General features: G+C 53.1%; 2 protein-coding genes across 10 annotated transcripts in view; both read right to left on the bottom strand.

The window, feature by feature from the left end:
* Positions 1-23,777, bottom strand: part of LOC133362996 (chondroitin proteoglycan 2-like) — a 210,168-nt gene that overhangs the window by 173,678 nt on the left and 12,713 nt on the right. The window lies entirely within an intron of this gene.
* The window catches only part of LOC133362994 (uncharacterized), a 52,760-nt gene that overhangs the window by 12,835 nt on the left and 16,148 nt on the right, over positions 1-23,777 (bottom strand). For 2 of the 5 annotated variants that reach the window (XM_061581982.1, XM_061581981.1), the window contains exons 5-24: positions 21,482-21,640; positions 19,359-19,517; positions 19,026-19,073; positions 17,793-17,951; positions 17,150-17,191; positions 15,953-16,111; positions 14,961-15,002; positions 13,114-13,272; positions 11,834-11,992; positions 11,427-11,468; positions 9,885-10,043; positions 8,709-8,867; positions 8,300-8,341; positions 6,694-6,852; positions 5,777-5,935; positions 5,122-5,163; positions 3,633-3,791; positions 2,812-2,970; positions 2,329-2,376; positions 1,050-1,214 (exon numbers count right to left, since the gene is read on the bottom strand). In XM_061581982.1, coding sequence (XP_061437966.1) covers positions 1,050-1,214; positions 2,329-2,376; positions 2,812-2,970; positions 3,633-3,791; positions 5,122-5,163; positions 5,777-5,935; positions 6,694-6,852; positions 8,300-8,341; positions 8,709-8,867; positions 9,885-10,043; positions 11,427-11,468; positions 11,834-11,992; positions 13,114-13,272; positions 14,961-15,002; positions 15,953-16,111; positions 17,150-17,191; positions 17,793-17,951; positions 19,026-19,073; positions 19,359-19,517; positions 21,482-21,640 — 2,379 coding nt within the window. The remainder of the gene's footprint in view (positions 1-1,049; positions 1,215-2,328; positions 2,377-2,811; positions 2,971-3,632; positions 3,792-5,121; positions 5,164-5,776; positions 5,936-6,693; positions 6,853-8,299; positions 8,342-8,708; positions 8,868-9,884; positions 10,044-11,426; positions 11,469-11,833; positions 11,993-13,113; positions 13,273-14,960; positions 15,003-15,952; positions 16,112-17,149; positions 17,192-17,792; positions 17,952-19,025; positions 19,074-19,358; positions 19,518-21,481; positions 21,641-23,777) is intronic. The other 3 variants (XM_061581984.1, XM_061581983.1, XM_061581985.1) reach the window with 3 other exon arrangements.

A 23,777-nucleotide genomic window follows, 5' to 3' on the forward strand; every position in this document is an offset into this window, starting at 1 on the left:
GAAGAGCCACTCCCTGTTGTTTGGCAGTCTCCTGCCCCGAGAAGAGGAATGTCCACCCCTCATGGTGGCAGGAGCCAGAGCCGGTCCACCGGACCTCCTGAATACCACAGAGATCCAGGCGGTATCGGTCCAGCTCCCGACAGAGGAGTGGCAGCCTCTCCTCCGCGGTGAGCGTTCGAACATTCCACGTGGCCACACGAAGTGGCTTTTCGTTGTTTCTGGAGGAGCCCCGAGGGTGAAGATTCAGTCTCCTGGCTCCGCCAAATGGGGTTTGGCCAGGAGACATCATAGACGCCTGTCCCCCCGGGGCCTCCGGCACAAGCTTGTTAATTACATTTTTCCGTCGTGGTTTAGCGGTAATTAATTGAAGGTGGAGGGGTTACCAGCCCCTTGCACCCGTCCAGAGCCCCCTTTTGGCCGCTGTGGTGGTCACAAACGCCATGAGGGGAAAGGCCAATCTGAATTGGCCCTCCCCCCACAGCACTGCTCACGTCAGCGTTGTCCATCCGGCACCATGAGGAGGTAGGGGGTTGTTTTGCCGGAGACATCACACACACACAGACACACGCACGCAGACACATACACAGATACATACACAGACACACACAGATACATACAGACACACAGACACACGCACAGACACACATATACAGACACACACACAGACACACATATAGACACAGACACACACACACATATACAGACACACGGACAGACACACACAGACAGACACACACAGACAGACACACACAGACACACACATAGACACACAGACACACGCACACAGACACATACACACACATACACAGACACATGCACAGAGACACAGACACACACACATACATACACAGACACACACAGACACACACAGACACACACAGACACACACACAGACACACATACATAGACACACGCACACAGACACACACACAGACACAGACACACACACATAGACACACAGACCCACGCACAGACACACACATACAGACACACACATACATACACACAAACACACCCACGCACACGCACAGCACAGACAGCCGACCCACCTTGGTATGGCCACACGCAAGCCCCGAGCCCCTGGTTGAACACCAGGCCTTGCTGGCAGAGCTTGTAGTAGGTGTAGTGGTTGGAGCAGTGGTAGAAGGCGTTCGAGTTCCCTGGGTCCGCGAACATCCCGTCCACCTTCGCCTTGCAGAAGTCCACCACGTACTCTGCGCACGACAGGCAAAGGTGACCCGTGTAGCCTCTTAGCAGAGGGCAAGGAGGCAAGTGGCTGTGAGCGACAAGCCCCTATAGACACACAGACAAAGGTGCCCCGTGTAGCCTCTTAGCAGACGGCAGGGGCAAGTGCTGTTAGTAGCAGCAGCAGTGTCTATAGAGACACAGACAAAGGTGCCCCGTGTAGCCTCTAGCAGGCTGTAGGGGCAAGTGCTGTTAGTAGCAGCAGCAGTGTCTATAGACACACAGACAAAGGTGTCCCGTGTAGCCTCTAGCAGGGCTGTAGGGGCAAGTGCTGTTAGTAGCAGCAGCAGTGTCTATAGACACACAGACAAAGGTGCCCCGTGTAGCCTCTAGCAGGCTGTAGGGGCAAGTGCTGTTAGTAGCAGCAGCAGTGTCTATAGACACACAGACAAAGGTGCCCCGTGTAGCCTCTAGCAGGGCTGTAGGGGCAAGTGCTGTTAGTAGCAGCAGCAGTGTCTATAGACACACAGACAAAGGTGTCCCGTGTAGCCTCTAGCAGGGCTGTAGGGGCAAGTGCTGTTAGTAGCAGCACCTATAGACACACAGGCAAAGGTGGCCCGTGTAGCCTTTAGCAGGGCTGTAGGGGCAAGTGCTGTTAGTAGCAGTGTCTATAGACACACAGACAAAGGTCCCCCGTGTAGCCTCTAGCAGGGCTGTAGGGGCAAGTGCTGTGAGTAGCAGCAGCAGTGTCTATAGACACACAGACAAAGGTGCCCCGTGTAGCCTCTAGCAGGGCTGTAGGGGCAAGTGCTGTGAGTAGCAGCAGCAGTGTCTATAGAGACACAGACAAAGGTGCCCCGTGTAGCCTCTAGCAGGGCTGTAGGGGCAAGTGCTGTTAGTAGCAGCAGTGTCTATAGACACACAGACAAAGGTGTCCCGTGTAGCCTCTAGCAGGGCTGTAGGGGCAAGTGCTGTTAGTAGCAGCAGCAGTGCCTATAGACACAGACAAAGGTGCCCCGTGTAGCCTCTAGCAGGGCTGTAGGGGCAAGTGCTGTTAGTAGCAGCAGCAGGGCCTATAGACACAGACAAAGGTGACCCGTGTAGCCTCGAGTTGACACGAGATTGCACGAGTTGAGGGCTTACGTGGTTTGGTGGTTCCCTTGGTAGTCGTTGTTGCGTCGTCGTGTGAAACTGCACACACGACACAGACACAGACTCAGTGTGTGAGTAGTCTGTGGGTCTCTACTGTGTGAGTAGTCTGTGGGTCTCTACTGTGTTAGTAGTCTGTGGGTCTCTGTGTGTGAGTAGTCTGTGGGTCTCTGCTGTGTGAGTAGTCTGTGGGTCTCTGTGTGTGAGTAGTCTGTGGGTCTCTGCTGTGTGAGTAGTCTGTGGGTCTCTGTGTGAGTAGTCTGTGGGTCTCTGTGTGAGTAGTCTTTGGGTGGGTGAACGAGTGGGTGAATGAGCGAATGGGTGGGTGAATGAGTGAGTGGGCAAATGAGTGAGTGGGTGGGTTAGTGAACGGGTGGCGAGGTGAATTGGTGACTGTGTGTGTGTGTGTTTGCGTGAATGATTGGGTGAGTGGGTGAATGAGTGATTGAGTGGATGGGGTGAATGTGCGATACGTACCATCCCAGTCACATCTGTTTTTGGCCGTGTTGAACACCAGGTTGGCTGGACATTGCTTGTGGTATGTCAGGGAATTGGAGCAGTGGTAGAAGCTGTGCGAGTCTGAGGGGTCTGCGTACATCCCATCGGCCTTGTCATGGCAGAATCCCGAGTTCACCACTGCAGGAGACAAAGGAGCTGTTAGCGGGTCTCTGTGTGATAAGTCTCTGGGTCTCTGTGTGATGAGTCTGTGGGTCTCCGCGTGATGAGTCTATGGGTATCTGTGAGACGAGTACGTGGGTCTCAAATGAGTAGTCTGTGGGTCTCTGTGTGATGAGTCTACGGGTCTCTGTGTGATGAGTCTACGGGTCTCTGTGTGATGAGTCTGTGGGTCTCTGTGTGATGAGTCTGTGGGTCTCTGTGGAATGAGTCTACGGGTCTCTGTGTGGTGAGTCTGTGGGTCTCTGTGTGATGAGTCTACTGGTCTCTGTGTGATGAGTCTATGGCTCTCTGTGTGATGAGTCTATGGGTCTCTGTGCGATGAGTATGTTGTCCTCTTTTTCATGAGTCTATGGGTCTCAAATGAGTAGTCTATGGGTCTGTGGGTGATGAGTCATTGGGTCATTATGGGAGCTACCTGTCTCTGTGTGAGTTGTCTGTGGGTGGGGGAATGAGCGTGCGAGTGGGTAGGTGAATGAATTTGCTGGTCAATGAGCATACTAGTGGGTTGGTGAATGAATGGGTGGGTTCATTAATGAATGAGTGGGTGAATGAGAGTGTGAGTGGGGAGGTGAATTAATGAGTGGGTGAGTGAGTGGATGGGGTGAATGTGCCATACGTACCGGGCCAGTCGCACACGCTGATGGCCGGGTTGAACACCAGGTTGGCTGGACATTGCTTGTGGTACGTCAGGGAATTGGAGCAGTGGTAGAAGCTGTGGGAGTCTGAGGGGTCTGGGTACAGCCCATCAGCCTTGTCCTGGCAGAATACCGAGTTCACCACTGCAGGAGATAAAGGTGGAGCTGTTAGCGGGTCTCTGTGTACGTGGGTCTCTGAGTGATGAGTCTATGGGTCTTATTGTGATGAGTCTGTGGGTCTGAAATGAGTAGTCTGTGGGTCTCTTGGTGATGAGTCTGTGATGGGGCAGTTGTGGAGAGAGTGGAGAGTTTCCCAAACCTGGGCAGTGTGCTCATGACCGGCTCCGGTTTAACAGCAGAGGTCTCACTCCGAATCAGTCGAGCGGCAAATGTCTTTTCATCGGTTGCGTAACGCTGTGTGGAAGCTACCTGGTCTATCGCTCCGCACGAAGCTTCAGGTCTTCTCTGACACAGTCATTCCCTCCCATCTCTATGCATGCCAAACGAGGATCCCCCTAATGGAACATCTTCGCCGGTAAGAAACACTTAGGCTGCCCTGCCTACGATCAATCCTGTGTTTAACCAGGCTGGATTGTGTGAGGAGCTCAAATCCTTGAAAGATCTGGACAAAGTCCCATCGGTGTGCTCCTCCGGCAGGCAAGGCTGCGTTGGCTGGGTCATGGAGCCCACATGCTCAGCCACCGCATGCCTAAACAGCTTTTGTTCGGCCGGATCGAGGGGGCTAAACGGCCACGCCACGGACTAGAGAAGAGATGGAGTGATGTGGTACAGGAGGATGTGGAGTTGAGTGGACTTGCCGATGACTGGTACCAGCGGTGTCAAGATCGGCCTCTGTGGAGGAGGCTCGTGAAGGACGCTACTGGGCAGTTGGAGGCAGTCGCCCTCCAACAACAACGGAAGGTGGAGGAGCGACGCTCACAACAACGAGCGGAGCGCCGAGTGGCTAAAGCACAGCAAGTTGGCACAGTAGGGGGCACAGGTGGTGCATCAGCCAGTCATCTCGGTCATCTCAGTCAGTCGACCCGTGGCACCTGGGTCTGCCCCGTGACCTGCCAGCGGGCGTTCGACACTTCACGTGGCCTCAAGGTACACATCAGAGGTCGCAACCGGGTACCCGATACCCGTAGCCTACCCGATACCCGGCTACCCGTACCGGGCCGGGTACGGGTACAGGTAGTCGTTTGCGACCCTGGTGCGGCCGGGTACGGGTAAGGAATCAAAACCCGTTTGCGACTTCTGGTACACATGGCCGAGCACAAGCATCGATGATGATCATCACCACCACCAACACTAACCGCCATCACCATCATCATCACCATCACCCTCCCGGCTTCTACAGAGGCCACGACACCCTCGTCAAGGCGTGCGATGGAGATTGAGGGGAGTGTGGGGGTGGTGGTGACGTCACGAGACGACATGTGACGTCACGTGACGACACGAGTTGAGGGCTTACCTGACTTGGTGGTTGCCTGGGTGGTGGCTGCTGCGACGTTGCCTGCAACGGCACAAACGACACAGACACAGACTCAGTGTGTGAGTAGTCTGTGGGTCTCTACTGTGTGAGTAGTCTGTGGGTCTCTACTGTGTGAGTAGTCTGTGGGTCTCTACTGTGTGAGTAGTCTGTGGGTCTCTACTGTGTGAGTAGTCTGTGGGTCTCTACTGTGAGTAGTCTGTGTGTCTCTACTGTGTGAGTAGTCTGTGGGTCTCTACTGTGAGTAGTCTGTGTGTCTCTACTGTGTGAGTAGTGTGTGGGTCTCTACTGTGAGTAGTCTGTGTGTCTCTACTGTGTGAGTAGTGTGTGGGTCTCTACTGTGTGAGTAGTCTGTGGGTCTCTACTGTGTGAGTAGTCTGTGGGTCTCTCCTGTTTGAGAAGTCTATCGGTCTTAGTGCGAGTAGTCTATGGATCTCTACTGTGTGAGTAGTCTATGGGTGGGTGAACGCGTGGGTGAATGAGCGAATTAGTGAGTTAATGAATGGTTGAATGAGCGTTCGAGTGGGTAGGCGAAATAATGGGTGGGTGAATTAATGAGTGGGTGAATGAATGAATGGGGGGGGGGGGGGTGAATGAGTGAATGGGTGAGTGGATGGGGTGAATGTGCCATACGTACCGGGCCAGTCGCACACGCTGATGGCCGGGTTGAACACCAGGTTGGCTGGGCATTGCTTGTGGTACGTCAGGGAATTGGAGCAGTGGTAGAAGCTGTGGGAGTCTGAGGGGTCTGGGTACAGCCCATCAGCCTTGTCGTGACAGAATCCTGAGTTCACCACTGCAGGAGACAAAGGTGGCGCTGTTAGCGGGTCTCTGTGTGATGAGTCTGTGGGTCTCTGTGTGATGAGTCTATGGGTCTCTGTGTGATGAGTCTGTGGGTCTCAAATGAGTAGTCTGTGGGTCTCTGTGTGATGAGTCTACGGGTCTTTGTGTGATGAGTCTACTGGTCTCTGTGTGATGAGTCTGTGGGTCTCTATGTGATGAGTCTACGGGTCTCTATGTGATAAGTCTACGGGTCTCTATGTGATAAGTCTACGGGTCTCTGTGTGATGAGTACGAGGGTCTCTGTGTGGTGAGTCTATTGGTCTCTGTGTGATGAGTCTATGGCTCTCTATGTGATAAGTCTACGGGTCTCTATGTGATAAGTCTACGGGTCTCTGTGTGATGAGTACGAGGGTCTCTGTGTGGTGAGTCTATTGGTCTCTGTGTGATGAGTCTATGGCTCTCTGTGTGATGAGTATGTGGTCCTCTGTGTGATGAGTCTATGGGTCTCAAATGAGTAGTCTATGGGTCTGTGGGTGATGAGTCAGTGGGTCCCTATGGGAGTCTACGGGTCTCTGTGTAAGTTGTCTGTGGGTGGGTGAATGAGCGTGCGAGTGGGTAGGTGAATGAATTTGCGGGTCAATGAGCATACTAGTGGGTTGGTGAATGAATGGGTGGGTTAATTAATGAATGAGTGGGTGAATGAGAGTGTGAGTGGGGAGGTGAATTAATGAGTGGGTGAGTGAGTGGATGGGGTGAATGTGCCATACGTACCGGGCCAGTCGCACACGCTGATGGCCGGGTTGAACACCAGGTTGGCTGGACATTGCTTGTGGTACGTCAGGGAATTGGAGCAGTGGTAGAAGCTGTGGGAGTCTGAGGGGTCTGGGTACAGCCCATCAGCCTTGTCCTGGCAGAATGCCGAGTTCACGACTGCAGGAGACAAAGGTGGAGCTGTTAGCGGGTCTCTGTGTGATGAGTCTGTGGGTCTTATTGTGATGAGTCTGTGGGTCTCAAATGAGTAGTCTATGGGTCTCTTGGTGATGAGTCTGTGATGGGGCAGTTGTGGAGAGAGTGGAGAGTTTCCCATACCTGGGCAGTGTGCTTATGACCGGCTCCGGTTTAACAGCAGAGGTCTCACTCTGAATCAGTCGAGCGGCAATGTCTTTTCATTGGTTGCGTAACGCTGTGTGGAAGCTACCTGGTCTGTCGCTCCGCACGAAGCTTCAGGTCTTCTCGGACACAGTCATTCCCTCCCTTCTCTATGCTTGCAAAACGTGGACCCCCCTAATGGAACATCTTCGCCGGTAAGAAACATTTAGGCTGGCCTGCCTACGATCAATCCTGGGTTTAACCAGGCTGGATTGTGTGAGGAGCTCACAAATCCTCGAAAGATCTGGACAAAGTCCCATCGGTGAGCTCCTCCAGCAGACAAGGTTGCATTGGCTGGGCCATGCAGCCCGCATGCCCAGCCAGCGCATGCCGAAACAGCTTTTGTTCAGCCGGATCGAGGGGACTAAACGGGCATGGCACAGGCTAGAGAAGAGATGGAGTGATATGGTACAGGAGGATGTGGAGCTGAGTGGACTTGCTGATGACTGGTACCAGCGGTGTCAAGATCGGCCTCTGTGGAGGAGTCTCGTGAAGGACGCTACTGGGCAGTTGGAGGCAGTAGCCCTCCAACAACAACGGAAGGCGGAGGAGCGATGCTCACAACAACGAGCGGAGCGCCGGGTGGCTAAAACAGCAAGTTGGCACAGTAGGGGGCACAGGTGGTGCATCAGCCAGTCATCTCGGTCATCTCGGTCAGTCGACCCGTGGCACCTGCTGGGTCTGCCCCGTGACCTCCTGCCAGCGGGCGTTCGACACTTAACGTGGCCTCAAGGTGCACATCAGAGGTCGCAACCGGGTACCCGATACGCGTACCCTACCCGATAGCCGGCTACCCGTACCAGGCCGGGTACGGGTACAGGTAGCCGTTTGTGACCCTGGTGCGGCCGGGTACGGGTACGGGTAAGGAATCAAAACCCGTTTGCGACCTCTGGTGTACATGGCCGAGCACAAGCGTCGTGGTGACGTCACCGCCACCTAGTGGCGAATGGCGGTTGTCGTTGGTGGCGATGATCATCATCACCACCACTATCACCACCCCCATCACCCCCATCACCACCATCACCACCCCCATCACCCCCATCACCATCATCACCACCATCACCCTCCCGGCTTCTACAGAGGCCACGACACCCTCGTCAAGGCGTGCAATGGAGATGGAGGGGAGTGTGGGGGGAGGGGGTGGTGACGTCACGAGACGACACGTGACGTCACGAGACGACACGTGACGTCACGAGACGACACGCGACGTCACGAGTTGAGGGCTTACCTGACTTGGTGGTTGCCTGGGTGGTCGTTGTTGCGACGTTGCCTGCAACGGCACAACCGACACAGACACAGACTCAGTGTGTGAGTAGTCTGTGGGTATCTACTGTGTGAGTAGTCTGTGGGTTTTTACTGTGTGAGTAGTCTGTGGGTCTCTACTGTGTGAGTAGTCTGTGGGTCTCTACTGTGTGAGTAGTCTATGGGTGGGTGAACGATTGGGTGAATGAGCGCATTAGTGAGTGAATGAATGGGTGGGTGAATGAATGGGTGGGTGAATGAGTGAGTGGGTGGGTTAGTGAACGGGTGGCGAGGTGAATTGGTGACTATGTGTGTATATTTGCGTGAATGGTTGGGTGAGTGGGTGAATGGGTGAACGAGCGAGTGAGTGGATGGGGTGAATGTGCCATACGTACCAGGCCAGTCGCACACGCTGATGGCCGGGTTGAACACCAGGTTGGCTGGGCATTGCTTGTGGTACGTCAGGGAATTGGAGCAGTGGTAGAAGCTGTGGGAGTCTGAGGGGTCTGGGTACAGCCCATCAGCCTTGTCGTGACAGAATCCCGAGTTCACCACTGCAGGAGATAAAGGTGGAGCTGTTAGCGGGTCTCTGTGTGGTGAGTCTGTGGGTCTCTGTGTGATGAGTCTGTGGGTCTCTGTGGGATGAGTCTGTGGGTCTCTGTGTGATGAGTATGTGGGTCTCTGTGTGATGAGTCTGTGGGTCTCTGTGTGATGAGTCTGTGGGTCTCTGTGTGATGAGTCTGTGGGTCTCTGTGTGATGAGTCTGTGGGTCTCTGTGTGATGAGTCTGTGGGTCTCTGTGTAGTGAGTCTGTGGGTCTCTGTGTGATGAGTATGTGGGTCTCTGTGTGATGAGTCTGTGGGTCTCTGTGTGATGAGTCTGTGGGTCTCTGTGTAGTGAGTCTGTGGGTCTCTGTGGGATGAGTCTGTGGGTCTCTGTGTGATGAGTCTGTGGGTCTCCGCGTGATGAGTCTATGGGTCTCTGTGTGACGAGTCTGTGGGTCTCTGTGTGATAAGTCTGTGGGTCTCTGTGTGATGAGTCTACTGGTCTCTGTGTGATGAGTCTACTGGTCTCTGTGTGATGAGTCTGTGGGTCTCTATGTGATGAGTCTACGGGTCTCTATGTGATAAGTCTACGGGTCTCTGTGTGATGAGTACGAGGGTCTCTGTGTGGTGAGTCTATTGGTCTCTGTGTGATGAGTCTATGGCTATCTGTGTGATGAGTCTATGGGTCTCTGTGTGATGAGTATGTGGTCCTCTGTGTGATGAGTCTATGGGTCTCAAATGAGTAGTCTATGGGTCTGTGGGTGATGAGTCATTGAGTCCCTATGGGAGTCTACGGGTCTCTGTGTAAGTTGTCTGTGGGTGGGTGAATGAGCGTGCGAGTGGGTAGGTGAATGAATTTGCGGGTCAATGAGCATACAAGTGGGTTGGTGAATGAATGGGTGGGTGAATTAATGAATGAGTGGGTAAATGAATGAATGAATGAGTGGGTGAATGAGAGTGTGAGTGGGGAGGTGAATTAATGAGTGAATGGGTGAGTGAATGGATGGGGTGAATGTGCCATACGTACCGGGCCAGTCGCACACGCTGATGGCCGGGTTGAACACCAGGTTGGCTGGACATTGCTTGTGGTACGTCAGGGAATTGGAGCAGTGGTAGAAGCTGTGGGAGTCTGAGGGGTCTGGGTACAGCCCATCAGCCTTGTCCTGGCAGAATACCGAGTTCACCACTGCAGGAGACAAAGGTGGAGCTGTTAGCGGGTCTCTGTACGTGGGTCTCTGAGTGATGAGTCTATGGGTCTTATTGTGATGAGTCTGTGGGTCTGAAATGAGTCGTCCATGGGTCTCTTGGTGATGAGTCTGTGATGGGGCAGTTGTGGAGAGAGTGGAGAGTTTCCCATACCTGGGCAGTGTACTCATGACCGGCTCCGGTTTAACAGCAGAGGTCTCACTCCGAATCAGTCGAGCGGCAATATCTTTCATCGGTTGCGTAACGCTATGCGGAAGCTACCTGGTCTGTCGCTCCACACGAAGCTTCAGGTCTTCTCGGACACAGTCATTCCCTCCCATCTCTATGCTTGCAAAACGTGGACCCCCCTAATGGAACATCTTCGCCGGTAAGAAACATTTAGGCTGGCCTGCCTACGATCAATCCTGGGTTTAACCAGGCTGGATTGTGTTAGGAGCTCACAAATCCTCTAAAGATCTGGATAAAGTCCTATCGGTGAGCCCCTCCGGCAGGCAAGGCTGCGTTGGCTGGGCCATGTAGCCCACATGCCCAGCCACCGCATGCCTAAACAGCTTTTGTTCGGCCGGATCGAGGGGGCTAAATGGGCGTGGCACGGGCTAGCGAAGAGATGGAGTGATGTGGAACAGGAGGACGGGGAGCTGAGTGGACTTGCCGATGACTGGTACCAGCGGTGTCAAGATCGGCCTCTGTGGAGGAGGCTCGTGAAGGACGCTACTGGACAGTTGGAGGCAGTCGCCCTCCAACAACAATGGAGGGCGGAGGAGCGACTCTCACAACAGTGAGCGGAGCGCCGGGTGGCTAAAACACAGCAATTTGGCACAGTAGGGGGCACAGGTGGTGCATCAGCCAGTCGTCTCGGTCATCTCAATCAGTCGACCCGTGCCACCTGGGTATGCCCCGTGACCTCCTGCGAGCGGGCGTTCGACACTTCACGTGGCCTCAAGGTACACATGGCCTTGCACAAGCGTCGTGGTGACGTCACCGCCACCTAGTGGCGAAAGGCGGTTGTCGTTGGTGGCGATGATCATCACCACCACCACTATCACCACCCCCATCACCCCCATCACCACCATCACCACCACCACTATCACCACCCCCATCACCGCCATCACCTCCATCACCATCACCACCATCATCACCACCACCGCTATCACCACCCCCATCACACCCATCACCACCATCACCCCCATCACCACCATCACCATCATCACCACCATCACCCTCCCGGCTTCTACAGAGGCCACGACACCCTCCTCAAGGCGTGCAATGGAGATGGAGGGGAGTGTGGAGGGGTGGTGGTGACGTCACGAGACGACACGTGACGTCACGTGACGACACGTGACGTCACGAGTTGAGGGCTTACGTGACTTGGTGGTTGCCTGGGTGGTCGTTGTTGCGACGTTGCCTGCAACGGCACAAACGACAGACAGACTCAGTGTGTGAGTAGTCTGTGGGTCTCTCTGTGTGAGTAGTCTGTGGGTCTCTGTGTGTGAGTAGTCTGTTGGTCTCTACTGTGTGAGTAGTCTGTGGGTCTCTACTGTGTGAGTAGTCTGTGGGTCTCTACTGTGTGAGTAGTCTATGGGTGGGTGAACGAGTGGGTGAATGAGCGCATTAGTGAGTGAATGAATGGGTGGGTGAATGAGTGAGTGGGTGGGTTAGTGAACGGGTGGCGAGGTGAATTGGTGACTGTGTGTGTGTATATTTGCGTGAATGGTTGGGTGAATGGGTGAACGAGTGAGTGAGTGGATGGGGTGAATGTGCCATACGTACTGGGCCAGTCGCACACGCTGATGGCCGGGTTGAACACCAGGTTGGCTGGGCATTGCTTGTGGTACGTCAGGGAATTGGAGCAGTGATAGAAGCTGTGGGAGTCTGAGGGGTCTGGGTACAGCCCATCAGCCTTGTCCTGACAGAATCCCGAGTTCACCACTGCAGGAGACAAAGGTGGCGCTGTTAGCGGGTCTCTGTGTGGTGAGTCTGTGGGTCTCTGTGTGATGAGTCTGTGGGTCTCTGTGTGATGAGTCTATGGGTCTCTGTGTGATGAGTATGTGGGTCTCTGTGTGATGAGTCTGTGGGTCTCTGTGTGACGAGTCTGTGGGTCTCTGTGTGACGAGTCTGTGGGTCTCTGTGTGATGAGTCTGTGGGTCTCTGTGTGATGAGTACGTGGGTCTCTTTGTGATGAGTCTGTGGGTCTCTGTGTGATGAGTCTGTGGGTCTCTGTGGAATGAGTCTACGGGTCTCTGTGTGATGAGTCTACTGGTCTCTGTGTGATGAGTCTACGGGTCTCTATGTGATAAGTCTACGGGTCTCTGTGTGATGAGTCTGTGGGTCTCTGTGTGATGAGTCTGTGGGTCTCTGTGTGATGAGTCTGTGGGTCTCTATGTGATGAGTCTGTGGGTCTCTGTGTGATGAGTCTGTGGGTCTCTGTGTGATGAGTCTGTGGGTCTCTGTGTGATGAGTCTGTGGGTCTCTGTGTGATGAGTCTACGGGTCTCTGTGTGATGAGTCTGTGGGTCTCTATGTGATGAGTCTACGGGTCTCTATGTGATAAGTCTACGGGTCTCTGTGTGATGAGTACGAGGGTCTCTGTGTGGTGAGTCTATTGGTCTCTGTGTGATGAGTATATGGCTCTCTGTGTGATGAGTTTATGGGTCTCTGTGCGATGAGTATGTTGTCCTCTTTTTGATGAGTCTATGGGTCTCAAATGAGTAGTCTATGGGTCTGTGGGTGATGAGTCATTGGGTCCCTATGGGAGTCTACGGGTCTCTGTGTAAGTTGTCTGTGGGTGGGTGAATGAGCGTGCGAGTGGGTAGGTGAATGAATTTGTGGGTCAATGAGCACAAATGGGTTGGTGAATGAATGAATGAGTGGGTGATTGAAAGAGTGGGTGAACGAATGAGTAAGTGAGTGAATGAAGGAGCGCACGAGTGGGTAGGTGAATAAATGAATGAGTGGGTAAATGAATGAATGAGTGGGTGAATGAGAGTTTGAGTGGGGAGGTGAATTAATGAGTGGGTGAGTGATTGGATGGGGTGAATGTGCCATACGTACCAGGCCAGTCGCACACGCTGATGGCCGGGTTGAACACCAGGTTGGCTGGGCATTGCTTGTGGTACGTCAGGGAATTGGAGCAGTGGTAGAAGCTGTGGGAGTCTGAGGGGTCTGGGTACAGCCCATCAGCCTTGTCCTGGCAGAATACCGAGTTCACCACTGCAGGAGACAAAGGTGGAGCTGTTAGCGGGTCTCTATGGATCTCTGTGTGATGAGTCTGTGGGTCTCAAATGAGTCGTCTATGGGTCTCTTGGTGATGAGTCTGTGGGTCTCTGTGTGATGAGTCTATGGGTCTCTGAGTGATGAGTCTATGGGTCTCTTGGTGATGAGTCTGTGGGTCTCTGTGTGATGAGTCTATGGGTCTCTGAGTGATGAGTCTGTGGGTCTCTGTGTGATGAGTCTACGTAAAACAACCCTCTACCTCCTCGTGGTGCCGGACGGGCAACGCTGTCGTGGACAGTGCTGAGGGGGGGAGGGCCAATTCCGATTGGCCTTTCCCCTCATGGCATCTGTGACCACCACAGCGGCTAAATGGGGGCTGTGGACAGGAGCGAGGGGCTGGTAACCCCTCCACCTTCAATTAACTACCACTAAACTACGACCAAAAAATGTACTTAACAAGCTTGTGCCGGAGACCCCGGGAGGACAGGCGTTTATCACGTCTCCTGGCCAAACCCCATTTGGCGGAGCCAGGAGATTGAATCTTCACCCTCGGGGCTCCTCCAGAAACAATAAAAAGCCACTACGGATGGCCACATGGAATTTTCGAACGCTCACTGCGGAGGAGAGGCTGCCACTCTTCTGTCGAGAGCTGGATTAGTACCGCCTGGATCTCTGTGGTATTCAGGAGGTCCGGTGGACCGGCTCTGACCTCTTGCCAGCGGGCGTTCGACACTTCACGTGGCCTCAAGGTGCACTTGGCCTGGCACAAGCGTCGTGGTGACGTCACAGCCACCTAGTGACGATTGGCGGTTATCGTTGGTGGCGATGATCATCACCACCACCACCACCATCACCCCCATCACCACCATCACCACCATCACCACCATCCCCACTAACACAACCCCCATCACCATCACCACCACTATCACCACCCCCATCACCCCCATCACCACCATCACCACCATCACCACCATCACCACCATCACCACTATCACAACCCCCATCACCATCACCACCACTATCACCACCCCCATCACCCCCATCACCACCATCACCACCATCACCACCATCACCACCACTATCACAACCCCCATCACCATCACCACCACTATCACCACCCCCATCACCCCCATCACCACCACCATCGTCATCATCACCACCATCGTCACCATCACCACCATCACCACCATCACCTCCATCACCACCACTATCACCACCATCACCTCCATCACCACCATCGTCACCACCATCACCACCATCACCACCATCACCTCCATCACCCCCCCCCCACCCCCATTACCACCATCACCTCCACCATCATCACCACCACCATCACCACCATCACCACCACTATAACCGCCCCCACCACCCCCATCACCACCATCACCTCCATCACCACCACTATCACCACCATCACCTCCATCACCACCATCGTCATCACCACCATCGTCACCACCACCACCATCACCACCATCACCACCATCACCTCCATCACCCCCACCACCACCCCCATCACCACCATCACCACCCCCATCACCCCCATCACCACCATCACCACCATCACCCTCCCGGCTTCTACAGAGGCCACGACACCCTCGTCAAGGCGTGCAATGGAGATGGAGGGGAGTGTGGGGGTGGTGGTGACGTCACGAGACGACACGTGACGTCACGAGTTGAGGGCTTACTTGACTTGGTGGTTGCCTGGGTGGTTGCTGCTGCGACGTTGCCTGCAACGGCACAAACGACACAGACTCAGTGTGTGAGTAGTCTGTGGGTCTCTCTGTGTGAGTAGTCTGTGGGTCTCTACTGTGTGAGTAGTCTGTGGGTCTCTACTGTGTGAGTAGTTTATGGGTCTCTACTGTGTGAGTAGTCTGTGGGTTTCTACTGTGTGAGTAGTCTGTGGGTCTCTACTGTGTGAGTAGTCTGTGGGTCTCTACTGTGTGAGTAGTTTATGGGTCTCTACTGTGTGAGTAGTCTGTGGGTTTCTACTGTGTGAGTAGTCTGTGGGTCTCTACTGTGTGTGTAGTCTGTGGGTCTCTACTGTGTGAGTAGTCTGTGGGTCTCTGCTGTGTGAGTAGTCTGTGGGTCTCTGCTGTGTGAGTAGTCTGTGGGTCTCTACTGTGTGAGTAGTCTGTGGGTCTCTACTGTGTGAGTAGTCTGTGGGTCTCTACTGTGTGAGTAGTCTGTGGGTTTCTACTGTGTGAGTAGTCTGTGGGTCTCTACTGTGTGAGTAGTCTGTGGGTCTCTACTGTGTGAGTAGTCTGTGGGTCTCTACTGTGTGAGTAGTCTGTGGGTTTCTACTGTGTGAGTAGTCTGTGGGTCTCTACTGTGTGAGTAGTCTGTGGGTCTCTACTGTGTGAGTAGTCTGTGGGTCTCTACTGTGTGAGTAGTCTGTGGGTCTCTACTGTGTGAGTAGTCTGTGGGTCTCTACTGTGTGAGTAGTTTGTGGGTCTCTACTGTGTGAGTAGTCTGTGGGTCTCTACTGTGTGAGTAGTCTGTGGGTCTCCACTGTGTGAGAAGTCTGTGGGTCTCTACTGTGTGAGTAGTCGATGGGTGGGTGAACGAGTGGGTGAATGAGCGAATTAGTGAGTTAATGAATGGGTGAATGAGCATGCGAGTGGGTAGGTGAATGAGTGAATGGGTGAGTGAGTGGATGGGGTGAATGTGCCATACGTACCGGGCCAGTCGCACACGCTGATGGCCGGGTTGAACACAAGGTTGGCTGGGCATTGCTTGTGGTACGTCAGGGAATTGGAGCAGTGGTAGAAGCTGTGGGAGTCTGAGGGGTCTGGGTACAGCCCATCAGCCTTGTCCTGGCAGAATACCGAGTTCACCACTGCAGGAGACAAAGGTGGAGCTGTTAGCGTGTCTCTTGGTGATGAGTCTGTGGGTCTCTGTGTGATGAGTCTACGTAAAACAACCGCCTACCTCCTCGTGGTACCGGGCGGGCAACGCTGTCGTGTACAGTGCTGAGGGGGGGAGGGCCAATTCCGATTGTCCTTTCTCCTCATGGCATCTGTGACCACCACAGCGGCTAAATGGGGGCTCTGGACAGGTGCGAGGTGCTAGTAACCCCTCCACCTTCAATTAAATTTTACGACCGAAAAATATACTTAACAAGCTTGTGCCGGAGACCCTGGGGGACAGGCGTCTATGACATCTCCTGGCCAAACCCCATTTGGCGGAGCCAGGAGATTGAATCTTCACCCTCAGGGCTCCTCCAGAAACAATAAAAAGCCACTACGGATGGCCACGTGGAATTTTCGAATGCTCACTGCGGAGGAGAGGCTGCCACTCCTCTGTCAGGAGCTGGACCAGTACTGCCTGGATCTCTGTGGTATTCAGGAGGCCCGGTGGACCGGCTCTGACCTCTTGCCAGCGGGCGTTCGACACTTCACGTGGCCTCAAGGTACACATGGCCTAGCACAAGCGTCGTGGTGACGTCACCGCCACCTAGTGGCGAATGGCGGTTGTCGTTGGTGGTGATGATCATCATCACCACCACCATCACCACCACTATCACCACCCCCATCACCATCACCACCATCACCACTATCACCTCCATCACCACCACTATCACCACCCCATCACCACCATCACCACCATCACCTCCATCACCACCACTATCACCACCATCACCTCCATCACCACCTCCATCACCACCACTATCACCACCCCCATCACCCCCATCACCACCATCACCCCCATCACCACCATCACCACCACCATCACCACCATCACCACCATCACCCTCCCGTCTTCTACAGAGGCCACGACACCATCGTCAAGGCGTGCAATGGAGATGGAGGGAAGTGTGGGGGGGGGGGTGGTGACGTCACGAGACGACACGTGACGTCACGAGTTGAGGGCTTACCTGACTTGGTGGTTGCCTGGGTGGTTGCTGCTGCGACGTTGCCTGCAACGGTACAAACGACACAGACACAGACTCAGTGTGTGAGTAGTCTGTGGGTCTCTACTGTGTGAGTAGTCTGTGGGTCTCTACTGTGTGAGTAGTCTGTGGGTCTCTACTGTGTGAGTAGTCTGTGGGTCACTGTGTGAGTAGTCTGTGGGTCTCTACTGTGTGAGTAGTCTGTGGGTCTCTACTGTGTGAGTAGTCTGTGGGTCTCTACTGTGTGAGTAGTCTGTGGGTCTCTGTGTGTGAGTAGTCTGTGGGTCTCTACTGTGTGAGTAGTCTGTGGGTCTTTGTGTGTGAGTAGTCTGTGGGTCTCTGTGTGTGAGTAGTCTGTGGGTCTCTACTGTGTGTGAGTAGTCTGTGGGTCTCTACTGTGTGAGTAGTCTGTGGGTCTCTACTGTGTGAGTAGTCTGTGGGTGGGTGAACGAGTGGGTGAATGAGCAAATTAGTGAGTTAATGAATGGGTGAATGAGCGTGCGATAGGGTAGGCAAATTAATGGGTGGGTGAATTAATGAATGATTGGGTGAATGAATGCATGTGTGGGTGAATAAGTGAATGGGTGAATGAGTGAGTGAGTGGATGGGGTGAATGTGCCATACGTACCGGGCCAGTCGCACACGCTGATGGCTGGGTTGAACACCAGGTTGGCTGGACATTGCTTGTGGTACGTCAGGGAATTGGAGCAGTGGTAGAAGCTGTGGGAGTCTAAGGGGTCTGGGTACAGCCCATCAGCCTTGTCCTGGCAGAATACCGAGTTCACCACTGCAGGAGACAAAGGTGGAGCTGTTAGCGTGTCTCTGAGTGATGAGTCTGTGGGTCTCAAATGAGTCGTCTATGGGTCTCTTGGTGATGAGTCTATGGGTCTCTGTGTGATGAGTCTGTGGGTCTCTATGTGATGAGTCTGTGGGTCTCTGTGTGGTGAGTCTGTGGGTCTCTGTGTGGTGAGTCTGTGGGTCTCTGTGTGATGAGTCTGTGGGTCTCTGTGTGGTGAGTATGTGGGTCTCTGTGTGATGAGTATGTGGGTCTCTGTGTGATGAGTCTGTGGGTCTCTGCGTGATGAGTGTGTAAAACAAACCCCTACCTCCTCGTGGTGCTGGACGGGCAACGCTGTCGTGTACAGTGCTGAGGGGGGGAGGGCCAATTCCGATTGGCCTTTCCCCTCACGGCATCTGTGACCACCACAGCGGCTAAATGGGGGCTCTGGACAGGTGCGAAGGGCTAGTAACCCCTCCAGCTTCAATTAAATTCCACTAAACTACCACCGAAAAATGTACTTAACAAGCTTGTGCCGGAGACCCCGGGGGACAGGCGTCTATAACGTTTCCTGGCCAAACCCCATTTGGCGGAGCCAGAAGATTGAATCTTTACCCTTGGGGCTCCTCCAGAAACAACGAAAAACCATTGCGGATGGCCACGTGGAATTTTCGAACGCTCACTGCGGAGGAGAGGCTGCCACTCTTCTGTCGAGAGCTGGATTAGTACCGCCTGGATCTCTGTGGTATTCAGGAGGTCCGGTGGACCGGCTCTGACCTCCTGTCTGCGGGCGTTCGACACTTCACCTGGCCTCAAGGTACACATGGCCTGGCACAAGCGTCGTGGTGACGTCACCTCCACCTAGTGGCGAATGGCGGTTGTCGTTAGTGGTGATGATCATCATCACCACCCCCATCACCACCATCACCACCACTATCACCACCCCCATCACCACCATCACCCTCCCGGCTTCTACAGAGGCCACGACACCATCTTCAAGGCGTGCGATGGAGATGGAGGGGAGTGTGGGGGGAGGTGGAGTTGACACGAGACGACACGAGACGACACGAGTTGAGAGCTTACGTGGCTTGGTGGTTGCCTGGGTGGTCGTTGTTGCGTCGTCGTGTGGAACTGCACACACGACACAGACACAGACTCAGTGTGTGAGTCGTCTGTGGGTCTCTACTGTGTGAGTAGTCTATGGGTGGGTGAACGAGTGGGTGAATGAGCGAATTAGTGAGTGAATAAGTGGGTGGGTGAATGACTGAGTGGGCAAATGAGTGAGTGGGTGGGTTAGTGAACGGGTGGCGAGGTGAATTGGTGACTGAGTGTGTGTGTATTTGCGTGAATGTTTGGGTGAGTGGGTGAATGGGTGAATGAGTGATTGAGTGGTTGGGGTGAATGTGTGATACTTACCATCCCAGTCGCATATGTTTTTGGCCGGGTTGAACACCAGGTTGGCTGGACATTGCTTGTGGTACATCAGGGAATTGGAGCAGTGGTAGAAGCTGTGGGAGTCTGCGGGGTCTGGGTACAGCCCATCAGCCTTGTCCTGGCAGAAAGCCGAGTTCACCACTGCAGGAGACAAAGGTGGAGCTGTTAGCGGGTCTCTGCGTGATGAGTCTGTGGGTCTCTGTGTGGTGAGTCTGTGGGTCTCTGTGTGATGAGTCTGTGGGTCTCTGTGTGATGAGTCTGTGGGTCTCTGTGTGATGAGTCTGTGGGTCTCTGTGTGGTGAGTCTGTGGGTCTTTGTGTGATGAGTCTGTGGGTCTCTGTGTGATGAGTCTGTGGGTCTCTGTGTGATGAGTCTGTGGGTCTCTGTGTGATGAGTCTGTGGGTCTCTGTGTGATGAGTCTGTGGGTCTCTGTGTGATGAGTCTGTGGGTCTCTGTGTGATGAGTCTGTGGGTCTCTGTGTGATGAGTCTTCGGGTCTCTGTGTGTTGAGTCTATGGGTCTCAAATGAGTAGTGTTCTGCCTCTCGGCAGGAGTTTTTCCTCACGGCAGATGGGGGGGGGGGGGGGGTGCGTATGTACACAGGCATTTCCTGTTTTTGATGCTGGTTTTCGTCACGTGACCAGGAAGTTGCGATTTAAGATTCCCGCTTAACCACGCGGGCGTCCGCCATTAGGCACATAATTCAAGATGGCGGCACACATCGCGTCCCAGTGAAGCCAGCCGCAATTGTCCATCGTGGGAGCTTAAGAAGCATTGTTTGTAAGTTCGTTCATGTTCTTATAATATTGGCAATGCTGTTATAATGTTAGAATGACCGTTATAAGGATGTACATGCCTTTATAATGCCGTTAAATTGTTATGATAAATACGAGGCCTAGTTAACAACGAAGCCTGCAACTTTCCCTATTGTGAATGTTACTTGTAATTTAATAAGTCGAGTCAAACTTGTACCCAAGTAACTTTATTGCGATCCTGAGAGCAAGGATGACGAAATATCTCATCCACAGTTTAGTGTTATGTGTAATACTGTACATCTAGAGTGCAAATTTCGATTTAAAGCTTTCGTGACTGCAGGGATTCATCTTCTTGGTTCTTTCGGTAAAGTCACGTAGAAGGGAAGTAATAAAATAATAATAAAACACAATAAAATATTTTATTGTTTTATTTTTATTATTTTATTACTTCCCTTCTACGTGACTTTACCGAAAGAGCCAAGAAGATCTGGAGTACAGTGTGATGATAACACGATGTGCCTTTATGTAACACAGCAGCTTATGCTCTTGTATAGTTATTCAATGGTAATGTAGGGGCCTGCCCTGTCCAGGGTCTATTGTTTAGAAATATGTTATCTAAGACAATGTTATGATGCTGTGGTATTCATTCATTGTGTTGGTGTTTCTGGGTTATAACAAATGCTGTATCTGTGTTTTCTCACCAGTTTTACCTCGTTAAACTCAATAAATGACGTTTGGAGTTGGACGTTCATCCTGGCTCTGAGGGTTTATTGAACGCGAGGTTAACTACTCAGCTAGCGGTGCAAAACGCAGCGCACAGCGAGGCCGAGACAAGTAGTCTATGGATCTCTGTGTGATGAGTCTATGGGTCTCAAATTAGTAGTCTATGGATCTCTGTGTGATGAGTCTATGGGTCTCAAATGAGTAGTCTATGGATCTCTGTGTGATGAGTCTATGGGTCTCAAATGAGTAGTCTATGGATCTCTATGTGATGAGTCTATGGGTCTCAAATGAGTAGTATATGGATCTCTGTGTGATGAGTCTATGGGTCTCAAATGAGTAGTCTATGGATCTCTATGTGATGAGTCTATGGGTCTCAAATGAGTAGTATATGGATCTCTGTGTGATGAGTCTATGGGTCTCAAATGAGTAGTCTATGGATCTCTATGTGATGAGTCTATGGGTCTCAAATGAGTAGTATATGCGTCTCTGGGTGATGAGTCATTGGGTTCCTATGTGAGTCTATGGGTCTCGGTGTGAGTTGTCTGTGGGTGGGTGAATGAGCGTGCGAGTGGGTAGGTGAATGAGTGAATGGGTGAGTTAGTGGATGGGGTGAATGTGCCATATGTACCAGGCCAGTCGCACACGCTGATGGCCGGGTTGAACACCAAGTTGGCTGGGCATTGCTTGTGGTACGTCAGGGAATTGGAGCATTGGAAGAAGCTGTGGGAGTCTAAGGGGTCTGGGTACAGCCCATCAGCCTTGTCCTGGCAGAATGCTGAGTTCCCCACTGCAGGAGACAAAGGTGGAGCTGTTAGCGGGTCTCTGTGTGATGAGTCTTCGGGTCTCTGTGTGATGAGTCTGTGGGTCTCTGTGTGATGAATCTGTGGGTCTCTGTGTGATGAGTCTGTGGGTCTCTGTGTGATGAGTCTACGGGTCTCTGTGTGATGAGTCTACGGGTCTCTGTGTGATGAGTCTATGGGTCTCTGTGTAATGAATCTGTGGGTCTCTGTGTGATGAGTCTGTGGGTCTCTGTGTGATGAGTCTTCGGGTCTCTGTGTGATGAGTCTACGGGTCTCTGTGTGATGAGTCTACGGGTCTCTGTGTGATGAGTCTATGGGTCTTATTGTGATTACTCTGTGGGTCTCTTGGTGATGGGTCTGTGGGTCTCTGTGTGATGAGTCTGTGGGTCTCTGTGTGAGTCTGTGGGTCTCTGTGTGGTGAGTCTGTGGGTCTCTGTGTGATGAGTCTGTGGGTCTCTGTGTGATGAGTCTGTGGGTCTCTGTGTGAGTCTGTGGGTCTCTGTGTGGTGAGTCTGTGGGTCTCTGTGTGATGAATCTGTGGGTCTCTGTGTGGTGAGTCTGTGGGTCTCTGTGTGATGAGTCTGTGGGTCTCTGTGTGGTGAGTCTGTGGGTCTCTGTGTGATGAGTCTGTGGGTCTCTGTGTGGTGAGTCTGTGGGTCTCTGTGTGATGAGTCTGTGTAAAACAACCCCCTTCCTCTTCGTGGTGCTGGACGGGCAACGCTGTCGTGTACAGTGCTGAGGGGGGAGGGCCAATTCCGATTGGCCTTTCCCCTCATGGCGGTTGTGACCACCACAGCGGCTAAATGGGGGCTCTGGACATATGCGAGGGGTTGGTAACCCATACACCTTCAATTAACTACCAAAAAAAAAGTAACTTGCAGTACCACACCGATTGCAGATTTGCTGAGCATTTTTGTGAGGTCCTTGAGGAGGGGAAATCCCTCAGCCTATAAAACATCGTGGGACTAAGTGGGGATGACCCTGCTGAGGCTGTGGTGGCTCAAATATTGGAAGAAGTCACCCCCTGTGAGTGGCTGGCTGAGGTGCCATCAGTTGAGGAAGTACTGAATGCGATCCAGAGTCTGAGACTGAGATAGGCACCGGGCAGAAATGATCTCCCAAGCAAAATTCTGAGGGAGGGTGTCTTTTGTGCACAGACTGCCCTATATGATATCATAACAACAGTCTGGACCACTGGTCGGGTTCCGCAGGATTGGAAGGATGCCCTGGTGGTCCCCCTTTTTAAGAAGGGGGACCGCACAGACTGTAACAACTACAAGGGAATTTCACTCCTCAGTGTGCCGGGAAAGGTCCTGGCAAGGATTATTCAACATCGCCTTGCCAGGCACGCTGAGGAGAGGCTTGCGGAGCCCCAATGCGGTTTCAGGAAAAGGCGGTTCTGCACAGATGCCATATTTTCAGTCTGTCTGCAACAGCAGAGGTGTAGGGAATTCCAACAAGACCTACATCTCTGCTTTTTTGACCTGGTAAAGGCCTATGATACCATCAGTAGGCCTGGGCTCTGGGTTGTTCTTCGTGCTTTCGGTGTCCCTGACTCATTGCTCACGATCATTAAAGACCTTCATGATGGTGAGTGGACCCGGGTAAAACTACGTGGCTAGGAGTCAGAGCCAATCCCTGTTGACCTTGGGGTGCGACAGGGATGTCCTCTGGCTCCCACATGATTTAACATCTATTTCGACCCCGTAGTTCGTGAAACCTTCAGTAGCTGTACCGAAGGAATTTTCATCTGGTACAGATACAATGGGAGCCTAATCGATGCCCGGGTGCAGTCAAGGGATCGCTCCCTATTGCTCAACCACGTTATGTATGCCGATGATCTGGTAATAGCTGCTCACTCAGAGGAGGAGTTGGAGGTGCTGTTGCTGAACCTGGAGCGTGCCACTAAGAGGTGGGGCCTTACCATCAGCCCTACCAAAACTAAGCACCTAGCCTGGGTGTTTTGTACCATCGGACACTCCACCCCCACAACTCCCAATTGGTGATGGGGCAGTTGAGGAGAGAGTGGAGAGTTTCCCATACCTGGGCAGTGTGCTCATGACCGGCTCTGGTGTGACAGCAGAGGTCTCACTCCAAATCAGTCGAGCGTCATTATCTCGTCAC

This window comes from Lethenteron reissneri, unplaced genomic scaffold (genome assembly GCF_015708825.2).
Source record: "Lethenteron reissneri isolate LAM-NWPU_2019-01 unplaced genomic scaffold, ASM1570882v1 scaffold_1639, whole genome shotgun sequence".
Taxonomy (NCBI): domain Eukaryota; kingdom Metazoa; phylum Chordata; class Hyperoartia; order Petromyzontiformes; family Petromyzontidae; genus Lethenteron; species Lethenteron reissneri.